This window comes from Periplaneta americana, chromosome 7 (assembly GCF_040183065.1).
Source record: "Periplaneta americana isolate PAMFEO1 chromosome 7, P.americana_PAMFEO1_priV1, whole genome shotgun sequence".
Classification (NCBI taxonomy): Eukaryota; Metazoa; Arthropoda; class Insecta; order Blattodea; family Blattidae; genus Periplaneta; species Periplaneta americana.
This window is the reverse complement of record NC_091123.1, coordinates 131,768,756-131,794,538: the sequence shown is the minus strand read 5'-3', so window position 1 is coordinate 131,794,538 and position 25,783 is coordinate 131,768,756. Positions and strand designations below refer to the sequence as shown.

Here is a 25,783-nt window from a genome sequence, read left to right as displayed (position 1 = left end):
GTGACGTGTATAGGAGGTGGTACCATTCTCAGCTACACTATCAACAGATGCTCGCAGACTGTGCATTGTAGTCAAGGACATGCGTCAGAAACTCTGGCGATAGCAATACAGCAAGCGTCAACAGAATTTCATGCCTGGTGCATCGGATCCGTGGCTCTTGGAAACTACGGCTTTATAATGGATTTTTCCATAGCATTCTTAGCTCGTATGTAGTTGTCCTACGGGGAAACAGCAGTGGCTCAAAAGACTTTTTTGTTCTGTAAGAGAAGGCAATTAGAATAATTACTGGTAATGGTTCTAGGGCTTCCTGCCAACCTTTGTTTAGTGAACTTTCTATTTTACAACTTCCATACTTGCACATACGAGTATATGCTAGTGTGAAGCATGTTTATGACAATAGAAATCATTATAAGTGTTCTGAAAATATTATATGGTCACAATACAAGAAGACGGAGGAATTATTATTCCGTTTTGTAGGTTACCTAATATTATAAAACTTATAAAGCTACTAATCCAAGATTATTTAACAAACGGCTTGTTAATATTATTAGAGAATGTTCTTATTCGAATTTAGTGACATGTTTAAAGTATTATTGAAACAACATAATTGCTATAGTGTGGATGAACTATTTAATTTAAATTTATAAGATCATTTGTAACTGACGATACCTCTTACATTTTTATTGTAAAATTATAAAATAAATAAATTAGAATTTTAATTTGACTTATTGAATTTTAACTGAACAAATGCTCACGAAATTAAACAAAAAATGGCTAGTGCAGTAACATAATTAAAACTTGAATAGTTCGGAAGTAAAGCATGGTAAGTGATGTTTTAGTGTTTTGAAGTTATTTGGTAGGTAAACATTTATACATACAACAGTTTGTATAGTTACCAGGAAAGTAAAATCTGTATACTTCTGCCATCTGTTGAAATGTTGGAAAACTAACTACTGCATTAGACGCAGGGTGTAAGATACCATATTATACGCTACATATCTCATTGTTGACCAAAATGTCAGTTACCATGTTTTATGCCCGAACACCTCACTTATTAAACTATACACCTAATCATCTAACATTTTTCAAACAGAAAATTCGAAATATTAATATTACATAATTATATAAACCGATGATTTTTTCATCAACACCAACTTTCTTATTCCCCTTAAAATAGATTTCATAATTAATATAGTTGAATGCAATAAAAAGTTACACTTAAATCCTATCACATGTAACTTATTCTCGTTGCTTTCTTTTAGGAAAAAGGCGACGTTCATAATTCCCGTGCTTTTATCAAAATCAAAAATTAAAATTTGTTCATATTACAGTCCAAAGAAGCAGGAGATTAAAACTCCCATCTTTGAACACAACTGGCATTAGTAGCAGTAAGGGTGTTATTCCTATATGCTTGCCGCTCTTATCACTCCCCCAAGTTAAACTTCTTGATACTCATTTCTGTTATATACTGAGTCGAATCTGGAGTCACTGAGTGGCCGGAAGAATTACGTCAATTGGAAAATAAACGACCTTATCAAGAATACAATCCTCAACCAAAGCAGTTCTAGTGTAGTGCATTAACGACTACACTGCCGAATGTTTCTTAGTCAAAAACAGCTTGTAAATAATCTGGAGTAAAACCATGGCAATAGTAACAAATAGGCAAACTCTATAACGGCGACTAGAATAAATAGAGATATTATAATGTAATCTGACCGCGAAAAACGTGTACACCGATTCATATTCTACTTTTCAGAGACCTGAACTCGGTTCTTCAAGTTGGAAAGTCATAATTATCTTAGTAGAAAATTTCTTGGCATTGTATTACAATTAGAGATGGAAACAATATATCGGTTTTTTCATAAATTTATCTTTTTTTTTTGTGGAATTATTATTATCAACAAGAAAATCCATACTAGACAACTTCGATAATTCGTTGAGAGATGGCACTAATGAAGGTGGACAGTTGCGTAATTATGCAACCTTGAAATGTTGAATAGTTTAAATTACATGTCTAAAAACAATATGTATAGACAAGGTCAGCTAAAATGTAACAATTACAAAGAGATTGTACAATAAAAAAATCGTCAAGATTATAAAATGGATTTAAAATTAACAAACTAGAGGTGTAAAATTTGAGAGCAGCTCTGCTTAAATTAAGAATGTGTGATGGAAATTTAATTGCAACCTTCAATGACATTTGATAATTTTTTTTATTTATTTTATTATTATTATTATTATTATTATTATTATTTTTTTTTTTTTTTTTTTGCGATTTAGCAAGTCTACATTTTGTGATATTAAAATCATTTCCTTGTATTATATCATAGGAATGAATATAATTTCTTAATGTTAAAGCTGGAGGACTGTCTTTAACATACAAAATTAACTCTTGAATATGTAAATTTATTACAGTCATGATTTTGTTTTTCACAAATAATGGTTTACAATGTTTATTAAAAGTTGCATTGGATATAATTCTTATGGATCTTTTTTGAAGCAATAGGACCCTATTTATAAAAGCACTGTTGCCCCATAGCAATATTCCACAAGTAAGAGTACTTTGAAAGTAAGCAAAATAAGCATCACGAATATAGTTTTCAGGTACAACAGTTTTTAATCTCTTAAGGAAAAACAAAGTTCTTCAAAGTTTAGTAGAGATATGATCAATATGACTTTCTCATGTCAACTTGGAATCAACAATAATTCCTAACATATTAAATTGGTTTTGTTCATTGGTCTTCTTTAGAGTAAAAATCACACGTTCAGTTTTAGCTGGGTTCAACATAAATCCATTTGCATTAAACCAAACTTCAGCATCTCTTAAATTATGTTGAGCAAAGCTTTTCAAATAGTTAATATCACTATGGTTAATTAAAAAAGTAGTATCATCCGCGAACAGTAGTGTATCAGCATTTATATTATAGGCTAGGTCATTAGTAGCTAGCAAAAACAATATCAGACCCAATACGGAGCCCTGAGGGATTCCATAATAATAATTCATAACATCAGATTTTTTAACATTAAACGATATAATAAATACCTTGCTCAGATTGGCTGAACTAGAATTCGAATTCAAACTATTTAATATGCAGTACCAAATTCAAAATGCAACATATGCGAACGTGAGACTGAGACGGGAGGTTCATCTACTACTGTTTTAGTATTAATGTTCTCCAAGGCAGGAACAACTGCCACTCTGAAAAGGAACCGTCTGACTTCAATAATTTATGACATTTGTTTACGGCTATGATTTCTATGCACAGCCTAGTACTGACATTCTCTTTTCTTATTATATCTTTTAGTGCATAAACATTTATTCCTATCATCATCACGAATGATGTTTCTAACGTTGGAGTGTAATAATAACTCGCAATTGAAACTTACTATAGAAGGATTGTATCAAATAACTTCTGAAGTTTGTTAAAACTTCTAACATTGTAAATACTGTTTACTTATATTTAAAATGAATATAAGTACTGTTTACTTACGTTTAAGAATTAATACAAGTACTGCTTACTTACATTAAAAAATTCTTATGTTAGGTACAAAAGAGCAATATAGGTTATATTTGTGTTCTGGATTGAACCCAATATCAAATTAGAATAATTGAATCCTGTTCCGGTATCAAATACTGACCCATGCAGAGTTCACTTAACTCTTTTCCATTGTATCGATTAAGTTCACTCTACCTCCATCATGATTTTGATTTAGGTATTGAAAATGTATTGTTTACCGTTACAATTTTACATTTGTGCTTTGGACTGTTATGATATTAATTTCAATTCTAATAAGAAATATTAAAATATAAGTAAGTTTCTTGCAATAAATGTACACTTGGAAATGTAATTGCATTAATATAATATGTTAACTTGCTTACGGAATAGCGATATATCGATAATCGTTTCGATATATCGATATATTTTCTTTATATATATATATATATATATATATATATATTTATCAATATCAATTATCGAAGTTAGGTTTGTAATATTTTGCAATATCAATATATCGGTATTTAAATTATTTCCTCCATCCCTAATAACAATCTTCTCCGTAGCTGAAGACAGAGAGGCCGATTCGTACTAGAATACGGACTCGTGCCAGATCCCGGACGTTTCTGGAGTGATATTTTATGTATGTGTGTGTGTTTAATCGGGGATTTCCCATCTCTCACTTTCTCAACTTTACAACTTTCATTCCACCAACACTTGTCATTTCATTTTATCTTTTCTCCCATTTCATTTAACAGAAATATGACAGAGTGAAGTAAGAGCTTAGATAAAACCAGATGGAGATACCCAGATTACAACTTTCTCTCTTTGTATGACGTTACTTGGAGGCTTCTCTCTGAGGGGAACTTTTGATATACTGGATTAGTCTTTTGTACTGTGACAGTCTGCCTTATGATGACTTCGAACCCGGGATGGCTGAGTCGCATTTGTGGTGGATAAAGCCAAAGTTTCTGAAATATTTTGTCGAAATTCTACCGTTTCCATCTTCATTCAACAATCACTCTCAATTTCAATATGCATTATCATCATTACGACATATTATCTGTGCCGGTGAAGGAATTCTAGGGAGACTTGATACTTGATTTGATCCTTAAATCAACATTGCTGAATCAAAAGGTGGCACCATCTATTGAATCACGATATGTACAAACAAAGCAGCCGTTCAGACTTCAAATTTATAATAAGCCTAAAGTAGTGGTATTTACCCATCCATCCATCCATCCCTTTCCTTATTTTATTTATTTATTTATTTATTTATTTATTTATTTATTTATTTATTTATTTATTTATTTATTTTTCTTATTTTTTTTCTCGTTTATTTATTTATTTTCTTATTTATCTATTTTTTGTTTATTTTACTTGTTTATTTATTTGTTGATTTATTGATTTACTTATTAATTAATTAATTAATTAATTCATTCATTCATTCATTCATTCATTCATTCATTCATTCATTCATTCATTCATTTATTTATTTATTTATTTATACCGATGTTTCCCGAAATCCAATACAACACTTAACGCCATATGCATGAGCATAACCCTAGATCATATGTAACACATAGCACTTTGAAGAGAACAACCGCCAGGATCGCTACCCGTCCGTCGTAAACGAACACGAGATGACAGTACAGTCGCTAATGCAATTCAAATGGGAGTTACGACGTGACTTCTTATGTAACAACTAGATGGCAGCATAGTAAGCCTGGCAAAAGTTGTTACAGTCAAAGCCTATAAGGCCGAGCAATCCGGGTATATATGATCTAGGGCATAACTTAATGTTGAGATAAACTTGCTACTTAAGACTATCTACAATTGAGCCAGACTTCGAAAAGCAACATCTATCATCCACTGATAACATTATGGTACGAATCTATAAAAAAAACTGGTTCCATTTTTCACAGCAAAGACTTGATATAACGTAAAATAACTTTGATACTTAAATATATTCTTATATGAGGACTTCGCTGTCCTCTATTCAAATATTGTGTAATCAACGAATTTATGTAGTCATTCACGTAGATACTTACTAATGAAGAAAAATTCGTTCCAGCACCGGAAATCAAACCCAGCATCCTCAGCTTGGTAAGCTAAGTGCTCTTGCCATCTGAACTATGCCGAGACCCGATTCACAGCGCCGCAAAGTGGTCTAAAATCCATATTTAGGAGGACAAATGGAGAAAAATGACATGTAAAAAAATTAAATTAAACCCTTAAATTATTTTTCCTATATAACTGAGTAACACTGAATTGATAATCTTAATCAGCGGAGGTGGCTGCATAGCTAGATAAGAAGCCGGTAACATGCCACATTTCGCCACCCAGCATTCTTACTCAGCAAGCGCCGCGAGTCTGCCGTTTTCCTTGTGCTGTAACTCTGTTGTAAGTGGTCGATTCCATTCATATTTTGTATCAACATGTCAAGTAGTTCTTTAGGTATGTAACACTGTTTGTTTGTGTTACATTTAATGTTGTTATAGCATGTCAAATTAGCATGAATGGGCATGGGACAAAATATAAATATAACCATTGAGTGCAGAATTTGCTAAGGTAGAGAAAAAAAAAACCCCTTTGGTTCGTCAAAAAATGATTTTTTTTTTCACTTCCTTCACTATTTACCTCTATTTTAAATCTAGTCTTAAGGTGCGCAGATTTGCGGAAGTAATAATTTAAGAGCACTATTCTTTCGAGGTGCAGTAGTGCAATTTTTCTCGGTTGCAGTTATTTCAATATCTGTGAACCGAATCTGCTTCCGCTGTATAATTCAGGGAATTCAAGATGACAGCTTGTTAATTATGTACCATATAAGCTTTCCGAGTGTCCAAAAGATTTTGTCTAAATGCATCCCCCTGTAAGGGGCACTTCTGCTCATACCAACGTAAACAGAGTTTGTACACAAAACAAATGTACTAAGTGTAACTACTGTATAAAATTTCATAAAAATCTGTTAGATAGGACAAAAGTTACTAATTTTGTCTAATTGCGCCCCCCCTATAAGGGGTAGTTACACTTAGACCAACGTAATGAGAGCTTGTATACAAAACATACCTGTAACTAATTTGTAAAATTTCATAAAAATCTGTTAAATAGTAGTAGTAGTAGATTTATTTTGCCTGGCAGAGTTAAGGCCATGAGGCCTTCTCTTCCACTCAACCAGGTTTCAATAATACAAATACATGAGATACAAAATTTGATTGCAAAACAACACAAAAGAAAATAACTTAGAAATTACATAAAATATAGTAGGAAATTACAATAGACAAGATCAGTTACATAATATAAAATTGCAAATGGTCAAGTTGCATAGGAGAAAGGTTACTAATTTTGTCTAATTGTGCCCCCTAAAAGGGGTAGTTCTCCTTATACCAACGTAATCAGAGCTTGTATACAAAACATATATGTTCCTTATAACTGTTTTGTAAAATTTCATACAAATCTATCAAATAGGAGAAAAGTTACTAATTTTGTTTAATTGCGCCCCCCCCTATAAGGGGTAGTTCCCCTTATACCAACGTAACGAGAGCCTGTATACAAAACATACATGCTACCTGTAACTACTTTGTAAAAGTCATAAAAATCTGTTAAATAGGAGAAAAATTACTAATTGTGTCTAATTGCGCCCCCTATAAGGGGTAGTTCCCCTTATACGAACGTAATCAGAGCTTGTATACAAAACATATATGCTACTTGTAACTGCTTTGTAAAATTTCATAAAAATCTGTCAGATAGGAGATAAGTTTCTAATTTTGTCTAAATGCGCCCCTCTATAAGGGATAGTTCCCCTTATACCAACGTAATGAGAGCTTGCATACAAAACATATATGCTACCTGTAACTACTGTGTAAAATTTCATAAAAATCTGTTAGGTAGCTGAAAAGTTATTAATATGTCCCGCTAAATTTGCATTCTAGACCACTGTGCGCCGGCCGAATTCTGACGATACAAAGGAAGAGAAGAGTTCGGCCGGAGCTGTGAATCCGGTCTCGGCATAGCTCAAATGGTAAGAGCTCTCAGCGCGTCAAACTGAGGGTCCTGAGTTTTGATTCCCGTTGCCGGAACGAATTTTTCTCCATTAATAGCGAAATAACTTTATTTATATTTTCAGATTACGTATATTCAAAAGCTAAAAATTAAATTCGATACCGCTGCCAATTTATTAAGGATGCTTAATTTAACACATTCTGAAGGGTTCAGAGCCATAGTGGGCCAAGCGCCATTTATTAAAAACGGAGGAAGCAAGGTTTAAAGTTAACGAAATGCCATAGTTTATTGAAGATTGACATATCATTTAATTTTGATGTGCATACTTTATCTTACTTGCTATATATTTCATTAAATTATGGTAATCACTCAATTTTAAGCCTTGTTTTCTTCGATTTTAATATATGGCGTTTGGCCCACTATGGCTCTGAACCCTTCAAATGTTTAATGTGTCGAAGATTTACCAGCCTAAATTATGCAAAACATTTTGGGGGTCAGCCGAAATGAAATATGAGCTTCAAAGAGCCCGTGACACATAAGTTTGGAAAACACTGGACGAATATGAAATTTAATACTTTGCCTGTCTTTAGTGGAGGTAATCTGCACAGGAGTACTAAATTTCAGATCGTTTATGGTTCGGGAAGGCATCTAAAATATCGCTTCTGTCACAGGTAACACTGGCAGAGTATCCTGTCTGGTTGGGCACATCACAAATATCGAAAATCTCTTTTACGTCGCGATGTGGAAACTCCTCAGCGTACGGGAGTTGTAACAAAAGAGTAACACAGTAGCCGTGTGGAAACAAATCGAATATCCGGTGAAACAAACCCTGTGAGCGGAATTTTCATACATCACACAATACAACTCACTGGTTCAATAGTATGACGCGATACGAAATGCAAGGGTAGAATGAAATCAGTCTCCTGAATAACGAAATGAGGAGGGGAAAATGGCACAGAAAGCCTGGGTAGAAAGGAAGATGGCAACTGCGAGAAAAGTGGATTTTTTAACACGGATTTGAGATGCTGATATGTACAACGTATTCAAAGGAAAGATATTCTACGAAGCATGTCATAATGTGTAATATTCTATGTGTCTGGATAAAATATTGTACAATCTTATGGTTTCTATAGTATTGTATCCTATGAAAGAGAGAATATTCCATGAAAGAATAACTGCTCTGCATTGGGCAATTATACAGATTCAGCCTACTATACAGGGTGTTAAAAAGTATCCAATATTTTAGGAGATGATAGTATGCATCAAAACAAGAAAAAAAGTCTAATAAACATGGGTCCTACAACACATACTTCCTGAGATCTGAACACTTGTTCATAGGAGGTGCTCAATGTAACGTCGATTCATGGCAATGCATTCCTCTGCCCTTCGGCGCAATGAATCACGCATTCTTTGAAATTGGCCTGGTTCTTGATAACCGAAAGTCTAGGGGATTTAGGTTTGGGGAACGAGCAGGCCATGGTGTGGGGTCTCCCCGATCAATCCAGCGGTCCTAAAATGTCAGCATCAGTTGTTCACGCTCATTTCGGAAAAAAAAATGTGCTGGTGTGCCATCATGCATGAACCACATCTGTAGTCTTTGCTGACATGGCACATACTCCAGCAAGGTAGGCAATACGTTAATAAGAAAGTCCTGATAACGAGCCCCAGTTAATCTCTGTGGTAGCACGTATGGCCCTTAATCTATCGCCAAGAACGCCTGCCCATACGTTGATTGAGAATCAGTGCTGATGCCTTGTTTCTTCAAGTGCATGGGAATTTTCATCAGCCCACACATGCTGATTACGAAAATTCACAACACCATCTCTGCTGAACCCCGCTCACTTTCGCAGCCAGACTTTTGTTTTCAGTATAACTTGCCACGTATCATTATTCCATGCTAAGGGTATGATTTTCTGGTAGCCTGCTGTATTGTAGGGCAGAAAAATGCATTGCCATAAATGGACATCACATTGAGCACCTCCTATGAACAAGTGTTCAGATCTCAGAAAGTATGTATTGTAGGACCCATGTTTATTTGACTTTTTCTTCTTGTTTTGATGCGTAATCTCACCTCCTAAAATATTGGATACTTTTTAACATCCTGTATAATCTTGGAAGATAATTAAAAATAACAAATATTATTTTAAATTATACAAAAACGGAATTAACTGTTCTAAAAAGAAGAAATGATCCTTTTAATGAATATGTGCTCAAAGGGCATGTAACTTCTTCGTAGACCTCAAATTTCTTAGAGACCTTGAAAGTATAATTGGCAATGGATCTTTAACTCTGTGATGCCTCTTGTTCCTTAGAAGTTCACTCCATAATTTCTAATTTATAGCAGACAGTGCAAGCACTAAATTCTGGTGTTATCCTGACTTATGAGTTTGAATAACGCCATGATGTCTGTCCAACATTTTGCGTTGTAGTTTAATGATCGAGTTACTGTGAAATATTCAGACGAAAGTTCCATAAAATAAACTATAAAACATTATTAGTCCAAAGAAATTCTCGATCATAATTTCCTTACAAAATTCAGTAAAAGTATCAAGAATCAGGAATCAAGACAGAATTACTGAAAATAGAATCTCTAAACCATTCGACACGATTACATGAATTCGGAGAGAATATAAATTTAGTAAGGTTCAAGAAAAATTGCTTCGATGAACCTGAAAGTTGGAACTATGTAAAGTAGTACAAGCCGTGAGTTAATGTAAAAAGTAAACGTACAAATAAATACCGCAAATTTGAATTATGAAATGTAGAAAAATTAAACTCCATGTAAGATTGTCTTTCCCGTATTACAAAAATTATTTCAAGTCTTTAAAAACTTATTTTAATAGAAGATAAGTTAGCATTACAATAATATTTTAATATTATCGAATTATGAAATTATGATTATCTTGGAAGGTAATTTAAAATAACAAATATTAGTTTAATTACATAAAAGACGGAATTAACTGTTCTAAAAAGAAGAAATGGCCCTTTTAATGAATCTGTGCTCAAAGATCATGTAACTTCTTCGTAGACCTCATATTTCTTAGTGACCTTGAAAGTATAATTAGCGATGGATCTTTAACTCTGCGATGCATCTTGTTTCTTAGAAGTTCACTCCATAATTTCTAATTTATAGCAGACAGTGCAAGCATTAAATTCTGGTGTTATCCTGACTTATGAATTTGAATATCGCGATTGATTTCTCTTCTCCTACCTTGTCCACAGCCGGAGAACTGCATCTCTTCGTACGAGCCACATGCTTACTGCGTCGTGTACTCTACGGTGGACAGGGCCAGCCTCCGATGTGCAGAGGAGACGCTGCAATGTCTGTGGAAGAGTGATTCTGTGTCTTCCAAAGCGGTGATCCTGGTGGGGAACAAGACAGATCTAGTCAGAAGTAGAACAGTCACTACAGAAGGTAAGCTATTGACAGTTAACCCATGTCTCACAAGTTTTATTTTATCCCATGTTAAAATAAATGTTGTAATTGTAAATAAGACAATACATATAAGTTATTAGTTGACATAGTCCCTGCCGTATATACAAAGTGAACCGTAAGTAATGTCATTAATGTAAGGGTGCTATTCTTTGAGATATTTCAAGCACAGTGTTATCAATAGAAAAGGTCCAACGCAAGGCAGCAAAATATGTCAAAATGGGAAAGGGACATGGTGAAGAGATAGTAAAAGACTTAGGGTGGGAATCTTTCAAATCAAGGCGACGAAAAATCAGACTCACCGCATTGTTTAAGGCACAAATGGGACGCAAAGCATGGACCGACATCAGTGCTAGATTATCAACACCATCATACTTAGGCAGGGCTGATCATATTAGGAAGTTTAAATGTAGAAAACAAAGAACGGACGTGGCAAAATTTTCCTTTGTTAACCGCACAATAGTAGACTGTAACAGCTTACCTGAGGCAATCTTTCAGGGTGGTCCTCTCAAAATCAATACATTTAAGGAAAGTTTGAGAGATTAGACTGAAAATGTAATTGTAGGCGCAGTGTAAATATCTAAGTTGTGTCATGTAATTAATTAAGTTGATATGTAATTAATTAAGATGATATGTAATTTAGTTGATATGTAAATAAATTAAGGTAATATGTAATTAATTAAGATGATATTTAATTAAGTTGATTTGTAATTAATTAAGGTGATATGTAATTACTTAAATTGTTAATATTTGGGTGAAATAGAAATACTTATAAGTTAGGTTTACTTTTGCTTTTGTAGGTGTTATTATAGAATAGTTTTTATTTATAGTCCTAGGTTTATTGCATCTATTTATGTATAGTTAGAAATAAATTTAGGTTTACTGTATTTTATTTTTTTATTTTTCTTTTATTGCTGTAATTATTGTAGAATTATATATGGTATTATTGTATATTATATATCACTGCCACCGGGTGTATACCCAAATTGTAGTGTTAATACATACATACATACATTTATATTTACATTTTTACACTCTCAATAACAGCGGCAACGATGCGACACACGAAAGCAACTACATTTAACGTAAGTGGCCTGGCGCTGGTATGTTTGGCAACATTGTCCCGCCGAACAAGAGAACATTGCTCCGCGCTCATTTGTCGCTAGCAGACTAATTTTTGTATTATAAATTTCAGTGAAAAGATACATACTCAATGTGACAAAAGCCATATTTCTAACACACACTTAGCCCTTGCCTATAGCCTAGAACTACTTCCTGTTTCGTCGCTTTAGAACATGGAAACCAGTATAGTTCCCTCGTGTGACGTCATTGCTACATTCTTTATGTTAATATAATTACTATGTTTTCGATCTAGAAATTCTCTCCCTATTTGTAACACTGTAAATCTTTCACAATTTACTCGCGTCGCTGTTATTTCCGGCGTGACTCCTCCTCTTTGCTTACGTCCTAAGAAGTGAAGGCTCTATAAAGTCTAGGTAGGTAGTAACGTTCGCCATTTCTGTTCTTCCGTTGCCGAGCTACCGGACGAGGAATCTATTTGCCGCACTGTTAAACATTATCATGTCGCAGCTCCTATGATAATAAATCAAACGAACTGTAATTGAGCAATAAATTGAGCGGCAAATAACGTCCTCATGTGCTTTCTACGAACACCAAAAAGCCAAAATGGCGGGTGATTATATTAAGTATTTATCGAGCCTTAGGAAGTGCATAAAGTCATCAGCAGCGAATCACAACACGCACACGTTTAATGTAGCCGACCTGCAACGTGATTGGCTTCCGGAAATATGAGCGACGGGACTATAGTCAAAATTCTTTCGTGACTAGTTCTCAATTCTTACAGACAGCATTTCTAGAAGAGTTTCATGGACTTTTTTGGAAGCACCGGAAATATTTTTCTTCTTGTATTGTAAATATTACTTGTAACGCATGATAGATCTCTTATTCTATGGCAATTGGTGTCCTCGACAGTCAGAACATCCCTAGAAGCTTCTCAGATCAACCACATATATCTTCCACCAGAGTGCTGCATTGGAGTTAAATCGCTCGCTTGAACTCGGTCGAGTGTCGCACCCTCGAGTGAGATACGATCGGTTGTGACACGCTCGTAGTAAATAGCACAGTACAAGGTCATCTCACCGACATGGCTTATCTTGTATGGAAGGCGACAGATAAGATACACATATGTTTTGCTCATACGGTAAAAATAAGGCTTTATTTTCTGCGTTTATGACAAACGTTTAATGGAACAGTCAATGGAACGTACCAAAACAGGAACATGAAGTTATAAATAAAATAGTATGAAAAACTTCGATATATAGTTATTATTGCTAATTAATTTCAATATTTGATTTACCACATATATAATATGATAGGTCCATACATAGTGTTCCGCCTATATACTGCGACAATGCAGAAACGTTTTACAAAATATTATTGATATAGCAGTAGATTAATAACAATATTAGTACAGAGATAACGTCACAGAAAATATAATAAAACGAATAATCATGCTGCACAACTGTTACAGACGTAAAGACTCATACACTAATTATTAGAGATTATTATTATTATTATTATTATTATTATTATTATTATTTCTACTACTACTACTAGAAAACGTGATATAGTTCTTGCATTATCGTGATTGTATTCTCCGTTTATAATAATTACATTTACATCTAATAACATCTATCAGATGTTGCAAAAACAAAATCACTCCTGTGTGGGGGGAAAAAAACATTTACCTACAACATTTATATTACATTTTAAAGCAAGTTTTGTAGTTGTCCTATGGAGAGGTTAGTTAAACACTAGAAAGTTTTTAAATGTAAACAACTATGTTGTTACTACACAGTTCATCACTGTAACAAGAACGAATGTGTAACGCTCGGCTTATACCGTTCGAAGATTTATCGCTCGTGACAATTTTACCCATCATGGATGTGCGCTACCTATCGGATTATCGAGCGAAAACGTCCGATGCAGACCTGTGCTATTTGAATTTTAATCGAACCGATACAGTCTCTTGTTTTGGTTTCATAGCATCATAACGTTCATGACTGCGAGCCAAGTTGATTTTACATATGTTTCTTTTTCTATGATACAGACATTTGCTGTTCAATTTTCAATAACATAATTACCAACCCTCTGGCTATTAATAACGGATATGCTAGGATATCCACATAGATACTATGCAGATTTAGTCAATATTCTATTCCGCTTACATCACAACATTCCAACACAGCGTTTGAGGGCTAGGGCGCCCGGACGCTGCCCTGTGTCTGCCCTGGGCGGACCCCCCACTCCTCTGTGTCGCTGCGGTGGTGTTCGATGATATTCTGCAGGCATTGCTGGATTATGCGTTCCATCAGTCATTCATTCATCCATATGGTGTACTATCGTTTGTGCTTAACTGTTTTGAATAAGAATGAAGAGAAGTGCGTCGACAGTCGGTTCAGGATTTAACCCCTCTTGGGAGAGCTTGTATCTTATCTAATCTGACAACAACAATGTTCAATGTTTAATATGTCATATCAATGTACGGCAAAAACGTACAATATTAAGCGTCACTTTGAAGTTAAACATTTTGATACCCATGCTCATTATCGGCGAAGAGAGGAAGGCATTAATAACGAAACTAAAGTTCGAAATGCAGTCTTCTTGCGACGAGGTAAATATCATTTCAACTAATTAAGTACTCTAAGGGCAATATGATTTAATTAATGGCTAGGTTATAGTAATTTTTTTTGAACAGTTGTCAACAATGTATGGGAATTATTATAAAAACGTTTGTTAAGCTGTTAAAGGATTTTCTGTCCGTTTAATTATATATGTTTTTTTCTTTTTTTTTTTGTATAGTGAAAATGTCATTAAACATTAATTTTCCCTTCCTTTCGCAGCACATTGAGCGAAGTTCCGAAAGAGCTGTCCAAGCTATATTGTTGCCCTAATTATCGCCAAAAGTAGCCGGCCTTTTACGGAAGGAATGTTTGTAAAGGAGTGCATGATTTCAACTTCGGTGTGTCCTTCCCTGGTGACGTTATTTGAGTTAATTAGTCTCTCTCCACAAACAATGTCGCCGCGTGTAGGAACTTTGTGAACATTTTTATGACGCCCTTTATTGTAAATGTTGAGCAGGCTCCAGTCAAATTCCAAAGAGAATTGATAAGGCTTCAGTGTCACACAATTTTGAAAGATAAATATTACAATATTCCAGGCGATCTCGTTGCGTTTTATAAGAACTTATAACAAAAAGAGTTTCCGTTTATCCACGCATTGACATGCAAGTTAATTGTTATGTTTGCCTGTATATACCTTTTCGAACACATATTCTCAGTCATGAACCTGAATAAGAATAAAACTATGTCACGTTTGTTCGATGTTGCATTGGAAGCAGTGTTACGCATTCATTCTGCTCAAACAGTATTCCCTGATATAGCTGAAAGGGAAAGAAATCACAGAAATATCATTATCTTCGTAACTACAGAAAAAAGGACAATTTTATTTTGTTGTATTATTTTGCAATAGCCAATTATTGTAATTCTTGAATTCTTCCTATATGTCATAAAACGTGCCATCCATATATATGTACCTCAATGGCTCACTCTACCCCTTGCACGCGTGCAACCCTCTCAGTGATCGGTATACCATCTCTTTCCCACACCTGTTGTCCCCCTCTGGGGCTCGGCACAGCTCCTCCGAACCCAGGGCAGCCACGCGGCATCACAGGGGCTGCCCACTTGGAATGGTCTGGCTTACATGAAGAATACCGATCATGGTTCTGGGGATTTTTCTTACGTAATATTGAACAATGTTTAAAGGTACCCACAAGGGTGCGACTTATATTAATTACATAACTTTCTATCATACTGGTTGAGTGGAAGAGAAGGCCGAATGACCTTAACTCTGCCAGTTAAAATAAAACAACATTATTACTACTACTACTACTACTACTACTACTACTACTACTACTACTACTACTACTACTACTACCACTACTTACATTACATGCAATTTTTAATTGCACATCAAAAATCGAGTGTCGTTTTTACACGTTAGTCAATAATAGACACGAAAATCGTAATAATTTTAGTTGCGCAACTTGAATAACGGCGCAACTACGATAGTACATTATGCAACGAGCCTATAATGGTAGTAATTAAGACGCGAGTATGTTTATGAAACGAGCGCAAGCGAGTTTCATAATTTTCATACGAGCGTCTTAATTACCATTACAGGCAAGTTTCATACGACTTTTTATGCTCGACCATATTTCTAACTTGAAATTATTCATAAGTATTCATATTATTCTTATCTGACTGGGGAGCGGAAGTGACCTTGTGCAATATCTCGTAAAATGTGAGATGTGCGCAGACGCGAAAGTATTGATTTTTTTCCGAGGAACAAATGTCATTGACCTTGATATAATCTAAAGAGTAAAATGAACATTAATCTTGATATAACCTGGAAATTGATTTAGACATTGACAAATTGAATTTATTTGAATATTATTTACAATTAACGATAATTATTATACTAACAGAACATAACCTTCTGCGACAGTATTGGATTCCCAGCCTCCGTGACGTTTCGCTAGTTGTCTTTCGATTGCATATCCGACAATAATCGATACTTGCGCTTTCATATTGCTACAATGGTGTTTTCTGATTGGTGGAAAACCTGAACTTTAATGAATAGGTGTACTTTAATTAGGTCCATTAAAGGGCTGCTACCAGGTGTATAATTACTACATTTTGGCATGGTCGATCATAAAATAGTTTTATTATACTCTTGATCTTCTTAGTTTATACCCTAAGGGTGAAATCTAACATTTTTCCTCCTATTATACTACATATGCTAGTGAATTGTAGTAATTTTCTAGTTGTCAGGTTGAATTTTCTTGCCCCAACTTTGTTCCGAATTTAGGTACTGACAAATACTAGCTGATACCGGTAACTGGTAGTTCCTACCTGTTTTGTTGACAGCATTGTTTGCCTCTGAAGAACGAACGTTTCACCTCTCCTTCGAGCTTAAGCTCGTCAACACTGTCTAAGAATCTTAATGGCTTCATGATACAAGCCGCACTCTTGTTACCATAACAATACTCCCTAAAATTAGTTGCTCTCCAAACTTCTCCATAGTAGGTGTAACTTAAAGTGTCTGTAACTTAAAGTGCCCGAGTAAGAGGTTACTTTACCTATTACAGATTTTCTGCTTGCCGCTCCATTAGCATGAGGGTACATTAATTGCATGAAGTGCGTACCTAAGAAACTTCGACACAACATAGGAAACTTGGTAATTCAACAGACGAAACATAGCTAACGGAGGGACATCTAAGTTGATTAACAAACAGAATATCGTACTTCCTTCTACAGGTTGATGGTCCAGTACACTGGGGATATTTATGCACTAAAAAACTAGAAAATCTTCATGCATTTATGCACTCAAATTTGTTTAAATATAATGCAGAAAAATAGGAGTATAAGGGTACAGTGCATCAGTTATTCATAGATTTTAAAAAGGCATTTGACTCGGTTAAAGAGAAGTTTCATATGTAATTCTTATTGAATTTGGTATTCCCAAGAAACTAGTTCGATTAATTAAAATGTGGCTCCGTGAAACGTACAGCAGAGTCCGTATAGGTCAGTTTCTGTCAGATGCGTTTCCAATTCACTGTGGGCTAAAGCAGGCAGATGCACTATTACCTTTACTTTTTAACTTTGCTCTAGAGTATGCCACTAGGAAAGTCCACGATAACAGAGAGGGTTTGGAATTGAATAGATTACATCAGTTGCTTGTCTATGCGGTTGACGTGAATATATTAGGAGAAAATCCACAAACGATTAGGAAAAACACGGGAATTTTACTTGAGGCAAGTAAAGAGATAGGTTTGGAAGTAAATCCCGAAAAGACAAAATATATGATTATGTCTCGTGACGAGAATATTGTACGACATGGAAATATAAAAATTGGAAATTTATCCTTTGAAGAGGTGGAAAAATTCAAATAGCTGGGAGCAACAGTAACAAATATAAGTGAACTCGGGAGGAAATTAAACACAGAATAAATATGGGAAATGCCTGTTATTATTCGGCTGAGAAGCTTTTATCATCCAGTCTGCTGTCAAAAAATCTTAAATTAGAATTTATAAAACAGTTATATTACCGCCGGAGGGAAAAAGACCTTTGAGGAGACCGAGACGTAGATGGGAAGATAATATTAAAATGGATTTGAGGGAGGTGGGATATGATGATAAAGACTGGATTGGTGTAGCTGAGAATAGGGACCTATGGCGGGCTTATGTGAGGGCGGTAATGAACCTCCGGGTTCCTTAAAAGCCAGTAAAGTAAGTAAGTATACACTGAAAATTTAAAAAATATGCAGTAAAAATAGTAACAATTTTACAACACTTGTAGCAGCATGTCTGCTTCCCGACTAGCTGGCCCGGGTTCGATTCCCGGCGGGATCAGATATTTTCAAGTAAAATTTCTACCTCGGGACTAGGAGAGATGGCGGTGCACAACTTCTAATCACTATGTCTGGGTTAAATCCCGAATCTCTCCATAGTGTAGATATATGAAGAGAAAGCATATGCCAATGTTGATAGTGATTCGTCCGTCGGACGAAGACGTTAAGCCTGGCGGTCCCTTTGGTGCTATTCGACAGGAGTAGGCTACGTACCGGCACCGGGTTTTTCTTTTCCCTTCCTCATCTTCATCATCATTACTCATTCAATACAGTATACTTATACGAACATTTACACATACACTCACTTGTATAGGACATAAATCTCCACAGATAAACATCATGTACAGCGTGACCCGCCGAAGTGGTGTGCAACTAGAAAAATGGGTCACAGTCCTGCCATCTATCCGCAATATCCGGGACCCGAATCACGCACAGTGAAATGGGTAGTCATTACATACATATTACAGCACTTATAACTTAATATATTTATATTAAAATTAATTGGATTAACATTCTTGGGAAAAGTGCCTCAGCTTTTGAAGTAGGTAGTTGTCGTGGCAGTATGCAATAATTAATGCCATTTCCAGGGTTTCCATTGTGAAGTGCCTTTGCTTTCCAGTAAAAAAGCTAATTTAGGCCTATATGCTAAGACAACTCTCTCGACATCGCAGGATGTGATCGGGGCATTTTTGTACGAATTGACGTTCTGTACATTATTACAGTCTCCTTTTAAAATATCCTCAATTGTTCGCAACTTCCTAAATCCATGGTTATCTTCCAATATACGACGAAATTTCGAAGCAATTGCCTCGCCTTGCCTTTCTGGAGTGCCTCCAATAAATCCTTCCCTTTTTTTTAACAACCCTCGAAGGCTCAGTCAATGGAGTACACTTGAAGATTCTTGTTGAGTAGTGCGTTTTAGAAATACTGATTATCACCACGTTCCTTAACGAAAGAAAATTATCTTAAATATGAATTTTCATTAAATTCAAGTTCCCTTGTAAGTATCGTGATTCACTACTTGACGCCATCTATTCATTTAGATACACAACAATCAGTACCAAATGAATCCGCGATTAACGACTGGCAGTCCCTCTGACAAGGGAAGGGTTTCGGTTCGAACAGGAATTTTTGCTTAAAAATTTGTACAGAGGCTTACCTCGCAATGGTGATGAAGATCGTAAAAGCATTCATTTGTGTAACTCATCGTTTGGTTGATGTTGGTCATTACACTTCTTCAAAAATGTACATGAGGATTCTCTATAAAATGCATGAAACAGCATGGAGCAGAGCAATAAGCACAACACGCAGAAGCAACACCTGAACAATCTTCTGAACCACACTCCATTGCTATAAAGTAAACTGCCACCTGAATTACATTTTTGAAGTCCGAGACTTGTTCAGGATTCAAGTAACCAGCTGACTGCCAGGAATACTGAAGCATAAGGCAGTATGCGTTTGCTTTTTGCATAGCCCAATACGTCAGACGCCAGTAATGAACACATTTTCCCTCATTTCTGGACTTGTCAAATTGGGATGTAACAAAATCTTTTATAGCTTTGTCCTTAATTACTTTATTCCCTCGAAAGCATTTCTCACTTCTTTCCTTTTTTTTCCCACATATTCAAATATTTTTGTAGCTGGATGTCTTTTCAATAAGGCATCTTTCATGGTATTTTGTGGTAATCATCATAAATTCGTTGAAGAGTTTCTTCCGAATATTTTTTTATAATGCTGTTAACATTTCTCTATCTAAAAACTTATCTCTAGAATAATGGATTATTATAAATATAAGTTTTTAGACTGAAACAATGATTATCAGAGATATGGTCCCTTCCTACAAGGGTCAATATGCAAAAATGTCCCTTGTTCAAAAGGTCCTACAGTTATGTGTTCCCGGCCTAAAAGGTCCAATATGCTAAAATGGCCTGCGTTTCGTAAGCACCACTTTCATAAAATGTCCTTTTTCGGAGAAGTCAGTATTCAATTAGGCCTATGTCAGGTTTTTCAATGCCCTACGTATTAAAAAGGGACATTTAACTTCAACAAAAATTTGATACCAGTAAATCAAGAAAGGAATATATTTTAATAAATGAAAATAAATTTACGAGATACATTTAGGGAAAATGTGGGCGATTTCTATTTTGCTGATATGAAACCATTCTTATTAAGTTACTGCATTTTTCTATAAAATTGATGTCAGTATTTATTCATTTTTAACATTTGCACTGGCTGCGTTGTGTTACCTCTTGCTATCTTTCGTATGTTATTCAGAACCTCCGTCACTCGTACCTCTCTAATATTTGGAGGATGCAAATGGTTTTTTATACCAGCTTTTACGACTCTAAGATTTTCCAAATCTGAATTTAGTCGTACATCTCGCATTACAGCTCTATTGATTAAAACATCTCCAATATTTTCTGTCACCTTTTCGATTGCCTTAATAGTAATGTAGAGCTCGGAATTTTAGGTGCTAAAAGTTAAAAATGACACTGAGTGTAGATGAATAGATGTGGTGCCCGTGGGTTTTAAGCCTAGTTCACAGGAGTCCGATATGTAATAATAGACAACAGTCACGAGGACTGGGTAATGAATCTTGAAAATCGTGCGCTAATTTGTAAGTGGCCGTTAAGAGGATTAAAGACCTTTAACGGTACTAAAAGGAAAATACTGAATGACAAGAATGACGTGTCAAAGAAGTGGAGGCATGGCTTCTATTTTATAAACTATACCGAGGAACAATGTTAACTTTTAGCACCTAAAATTCCGGGCTCTAGTAATGATACAGATTATCGTGGTGTAATAAAATTTCTTTATTTTTTTTTACTATAGATAATTTGGGTCATTCTGAATTCTACAGTCTTGAATTTGACATTCCACATTTCAATGCTACGGCAACGATAAACGATTATTATTGAAAACGTTATCATATGAAAAGTAATTAAGTATGTGGGACATTTAGTAGAAACACATTTTAATGGTTTTACCAATTTTAACTAGGACATTAAATGTGGGACTATTTGATCTGTGGACGTTTCAGCTATGTGGGAAATTTTTGTTGAGGTCCTTTTCATTATGTTGACCCTATTATGTGTGGGACATTAAATGTGGGAATATTTGGTGTGGATCCTTCTTGGTTGGACATTATGTTATTGAGGACATTTTTGAGACCTTCTCTTGAAAGCGAAAAGATTGTCAAATATGTATTGTATTAGAATAATTTATCAACAGTAATCTCACTAGAGATTTTGATTTATCTAGAGAAAATCAAAACTCGAGTGGGATTTAACTGACTATTACACGATTAGAAGAAAGTATATAAAGATTAGAAGTAACGAAGTACTCCAATACAATAAAATATTCATTGACTTACGAAAATACAAAACTGTCTTCAAATTTGTACCATCTCAACATTATAAATATTACGCTAGTAGATGCCAGTAATGTGTTATGATAAGCTGTTTTCTTATCAGTTGTGCCAACTATGGAATCTTCATTGAACTCTGTGGACGGTTGCTGGTCAAGAAGGCTTTGTTGATTAAGTTTCATTTTTATTAAAACAGTTGCATTCCACTTCAATTATCCCGATTCCAGTAATCAACTTCACTTGACAGATGATTTTCTATAAATCTTAGTATCAAACAATCTCTGATACGTGATTATTCATAATATCATATAGCAGAAGCTATAACATAACCATAATAATATGGACGAGTGTTTTAATTAGGGATGATGAAATAAACAAGAAACGTTTTAATTAACGATGATGAAATAAAAAATAACACATGAATAATTTTAAAAGAAACAATTATTTAATGTTTTAGTGGTTGGTGGTTCAGTTTATTTATATTTGGACGTGTGCGTAAAAGAAGTGAACTCGTTGATGTACATGATTTATCCCTCAACTTATTCAGGATTTCCGAATGGTGCTCTTCATTTATTTGTAAATAGGGTTTCAGGGAAGATGCATAGCTATGACCAGTGATCTTTATTAATTCTTGTTCTTGAATGCCAATCCGAGTCATATTTGAAAGTGCTGTGCATTGACTGGAGTGGTTTGTAATTTTCTGTTTTTGACGTCCAGACCAGTGCAGTTTGAAATGTTGGCAAACAAAGAAACAAATGCTAGGGTAGTGATAAAAATAGACAAATGCTAGGGACGCGATAAAATTAAACAAATGCTAGGGACGCGATAAAATTGTGCGATAAGCAGCCGTGATTGGATGAAAGACGTCCTTTCGCACCGTTTTATTGGTCAAAAGTAGTGTGACGTAGTAAAAGTGTAATAGTCTGAAAAATACAACATTAAAATTTTACAAGTAGCCTTGTTTATGTGGTCAGTATACCGCAAGACTTATCTTAAAAAGATACAGCATAAAGACAAGGAACAAAAGAGTGTCGTATCTTCGTGTCTCTGCTGCTTATTGAATCTGGGTCCACTAAATTTAAGACAGAAACACTTCTGCTTCAGTCATGGCGGAAGACAATAACGAGTATATTTTTTCAAAGTCTCAGTTTCTTAAAATCCCTAGACCGCTGGCTGAACACTAATAAAGATGTAGCTTCTAGCTACACATTGTGTATTTTTGTTTACATAGTAATAAACCCAGCAGTGAAATGAATTGGATTGAACTGTATAAACGTATCTGATTTGTATTATGGACGCCAAGTAATGTCATCAGAGTACAGTGACCGAATCAAAGCAAAAGAATACAATTTTCCTGAAATATGAACGTGTTGATTTGTGGAATATAAACATTAGGTAGGTCGTTCAACTTCATATTTGTGCTCCTTTAAATATTAAAGATCAAATTAACAGCTCCTTAAATCATTTCGTAATGTTATAATTTCACAAAAGAATTTACATTTAACATTATCAGTCTTGTTAAATAAAGATGGAATCTTCTCTTAATATGATTTGAGTTGTTCGTCGCTAACACAGTTATGATTAAGACCTTCCTGAACTCTCTGGTTTGATACAGTTGTGAATTCCGAGGTATGAGCACGCATAAGGTGAAATTGTAGTAAATTTGAATTTTTTTAGTAGGAGAGACGTCCAGTAAATTTTGCCGATAATCCTTTCAGTCAAGGATCTCACCTAGCTTATTGTACATTTTATGTCATGCTTTCTGACTTGCATACATGATTTCTTGTACAAATTTCATGTTTCACATAAAATAATTTTTATCTCGAAAGGGAAGCAAAAAAAGAGCAAAATGTATTAAACATTGGTTCATCTTGTACAAAGATATGAAATGCATTGTTGTTTTATATAGAACTAATTCCATTCAAATGGTTTCTGAAAATTTCCACGGAGTATTTAATAATTGAAGAGTCCACTGCAAGAATGATGGATGTCACTTTCTTGTCGAAAATGAACCAAGACTGTTAATGCATAGCTTAAGACATATAGAATGTACATAGAGAGTTATATGGCATTAACACTGATAGTCATTGTCCAGTAATGATCGGAAAATCTCAGTTAAGCTTTGAGCACTAAGCATTTCAAACTTTCAACTGCTTCTCCTGCAAAATGTATTCCAAATGACATCCATCATTCTTGCAGTGGACTCTTCAATTGTGACAACTATTTTGTCCTACAGTTCTTTTGCTATTTTGTATTACTCCCGTTTACAAAAAAATTTGGTATTGTTCTTCTAGTAAATATGCCTGCTTAATAGATTAGTTTGCTGCACTGCACCGATTGTGAGATGGGATAAATCGTTAGAGTACATCACACTTCATTAGTAAAGTACGTAGTGTTGTATATACTCCACCAAACTTAACGATCCAGAACATAAATGAATACATCATTAGGCCTATATTTGGTGTAGGAATTTCGAGATGAAAAAACACTGTAGTATTGTCGTTGAATGTTAAGACATCCAACGAAACACTGTTGAATAACTGAGTGTTACATGTGGGGAAAAGTTCCCAAGAACATAAAAGACTCTAACACTTACGCCAACATACACATAATAAAAAGCGACAGAGAATTTGAGAAAATCTCTGTGATTGCATCTAACGCTTACAGTATATAGGAATTAGGGTAATGGAATTAGGATATACAAATATAATTTTAAGTCTTCAAAAGCTGTGTTATACTGGTAACGTTGTACTGTTGCCAAGTTTGGTCCCTATCTGAACAACAAAAGAATTGCTTCCAGTGAGTGTGCCAGAAGAAAATGGAGAGGAAGGTTCTACATTTGAAGCAACAAGGCAGGATAAGAAACAGAGACATCAAGGGAAGAGCCGATTTGCATGATCCACTAGTTCCGACACAACGAGTAAAATGGAAATGGGGCCTACACGTGAGGAGGATGGATTATAGCATATGAATCTATGCATCAACAATTTGGTATCCGCAAATCGGGAAGAGGAGTAGAGGACATCCAAGGTGCAAGTGCAGGTGCAAGTGCAGGTGCAGGTTCAGGTGCAGGTGCAGGTGCAGGTGCAGGTGCAGGTTCAGGTTCAGGTTCAGGTTCAGGTGCAGGTGGTCTTATATCTTCCAGAGAGTGACGGGCGCGCAGTGGATGAGGACAGCAAGGGAAAGGCAGGCATGGAGGACACTGGAAAAAAAAAACATATCCAAAAAAATTAGTAAATATTATATTGTATTTTTTCGGTTTTACAATGTTAGAACTGTACATTTTTTCGGGCAGTTATTTATTTATTTATTTATTTATTTATTTATTTATTTATTTATTTATTTATTTATTTATTTACGTAGTTACTTATTTACGTATTTGTTTATTTATTTATCATAAAGCAGTTGTTTGTTACTCTGAGTGAAATGAAGGTGATGAAACCAGCGAAATGAGTCCAAGGTCCAGCGTCGAAAGTTACCCAGCATTTACTCTTAACAGGTTTAGGGAAAACCCCAGAAAAACCTCAACCATGTATCTTCTTCCTACCAGGATTTGGATCTGGGCCCGCTCAGATATGCTAACCATTACTCCACAGCGATCGATCCTTTAATCTAAAGGATTTACTCTATTACTTTACTAAATTTATATGGCTTAAAAATATATAATAGTTTGCCTCATGACATTAAAATTACGAATGATTTAAGATATTTTAAAATACATATCAAAAGAGTTTTAACAAACCTCTGTCCCTACAATTTTGATGAAATACGTGTGGGTTTACATTGGTCCTAATTTATTGTATTTTATCTATTATAATTATTGTTTTCTATTTTAATTATTGTTTTCTCTCTTTCTGACAAGTACTATGGTTTTAACTCTTTTATGGCCAAATAAAAATGAAATGAAATGAAAAGAAAATGAAAAAATATCTTCCATGTTATGAAATAGTATTGCACTCTCCACAATAAGAATCGTGCAGAGAAGCTAGTGTC

At 34.9% G+C, this 25,783-nt stretch overlaps 1 protein-coding gene across 2 annotated transcripts in view; it reads left to right on the top strand.

Annotated features, from left to right (window-relative positions):
- The window catches only part of LOC138703454 (uncharacterized), a 391,108-nt gene that overhangs the window by 357,496 nt on the left and 7,829 nt on the right, over positions 1-25,783 (top strand). For both annotated transcript variants that reach the window (XM_069831320.1, XM_069831319.1), the window contains one exon: positions 10,722-10,914. In XM_069831320.1, the coding sequence (XP_069687421.1) occupies positions 10,722-10,914 (193 nt within the window). The remainder of the gene's footprint in view (positions 1-10,721; positions 10,915-25,783) is intronic.